The following is a 1,308-nucleotide window of genomic DNA, read 5'->3' as shown; positions in this document are numbered from 1 at the left end:
AGTATCTAATAAAATAATTCAATGCGTAAGAAAATATTCTAAATCTAAAAAAACATATATATATATATATATATATATATATATATATATATAAGTATACATCTGTTAAATTTATTGCACCCGCAGCAAGAGTTTTATAGCCAAGCATCGGTCGATTTTTATACTTCTTCCTTCTTTGAAGCATTACAATCAAACGATTGCTTTGCTTTTTCACAAAATGTGGATACTTAATAAAACGTAAAATCAAAAACCAATTCAAGTTTTTCATCAAAATCAATACTGCAATGCTTTACTTGAAGAGTAAACGAAATATCCAGATCCACATCAACAATACCGTTGACCGGAAGTACTGCCACGTCATTGGAGCGTAAAGTTCTCTTGAAACCCTTAAAAAACATTATCACTGAGTCATAAAGTTTAAAAATTTATTAATATTTAAACAATCACTTGCCTGCAATTTCACTGCAATGACTAAATAACTTAACTCTTGCTCAAAAGGTCGCAAAATCGTCAGACGATTCAATACAATACAGCAGAGCCTAAATATCAAATTAAAACTATTTACATTTCATTCATTTAATGATCCGAATGCAATTTCAAACAACTTAATTATAAGCTAAAAAAAAGCATTGCTACTATGACATCGCATATGTTAAAACTTCGCCTCCGTCTATCTATTGATCAAGATATAATACAAAATTTATCAATAACAAATAAGAAAGATTTTTCCAATCAATATACAACCACAAGCACTTTTCGAATATACTTTCACATGTAAACCAATCATATTTACCATTCAACAGTGCACCTCCAAAATCTGTTTGTCAGTTTAATTTTGGGAACTGAAAATCGATCTTACACTTCCCCTTAGCACAATGTGCAGTCAATAAATGAAAATTTTAGCTGGCATTTCTGCAATAATCAATTCTTCAACTTTCATTTTCAAAAAAGGAAAATAACAACAACAATAATACTAATAATAATACAATTTATTTAATAGTTCAAAGAAGTCAGACACAATTGGAAAAAATTTTCATATTCATCTCCAATGGATGTTGTTCTCTCATTCTGCATTCTGCGCAAATACGAAAAAAATTATTTAAAATGTAAACAAAAATTACTAAATTTAAAAATGCAATTATTCAGAAATAGTAAAATTAAAAACGTATAGAAAAATAAAAAGAAAAATCTCTTACCGTGGAACAGAGCTTGAACAGGCTCGATCAATTTCCCACGTCGCCAAACAGACGCATCGAAACTACCCGGCCTTTTTCCATTATTAGCAAATTTACAAACCTGCAGGACTTC

At 29.4% G+C, this 1,308-nt stretch overlaps 1 protein-coding gene across 1 annotated transcript; it reads right to left on the bottom strand.

Moving 5' to 3' along the window:
- Nucleotides 1-38: 38 nt before the first annotated feature.
- On the bottom strand, nt 39-539 carry Tsp_14588 (phosphofurin acidic cluster sorting protein 1; the record flags this gene model as incomplete). The annotated part of the gene is made up of 4 exons (XM_003368008.1): nt 39-44; nt 101-226; nt 252-386; nt 473-539. Coding segments are annotated over 4 exons (334 nt in total), but the record flags the coding sequence as incomplete, so codon positions are not given.
- Nucleotides 540-1,308: the final 769 nt, after the last annotated feature.

The sequence above is a fragment of the Trichinella spiralis genome, assembly GCF_000181795.1.
Source record: "Trichinella spiralis strain ISS 195 chromosome Unknown Scfld3281, whole genome shotgun sequence".
NCBI lineage: Eukaryota > Metazoa > Nematoda > Enoplea > Trichinellida > Trichinellidae > Trichinella > Trichinella spiralis.
The sequence above is the reverse complement of the archived record's forward strand: the minus strand, read 5'-3'. Positions and strand labels throughout refer to the sequence as shown.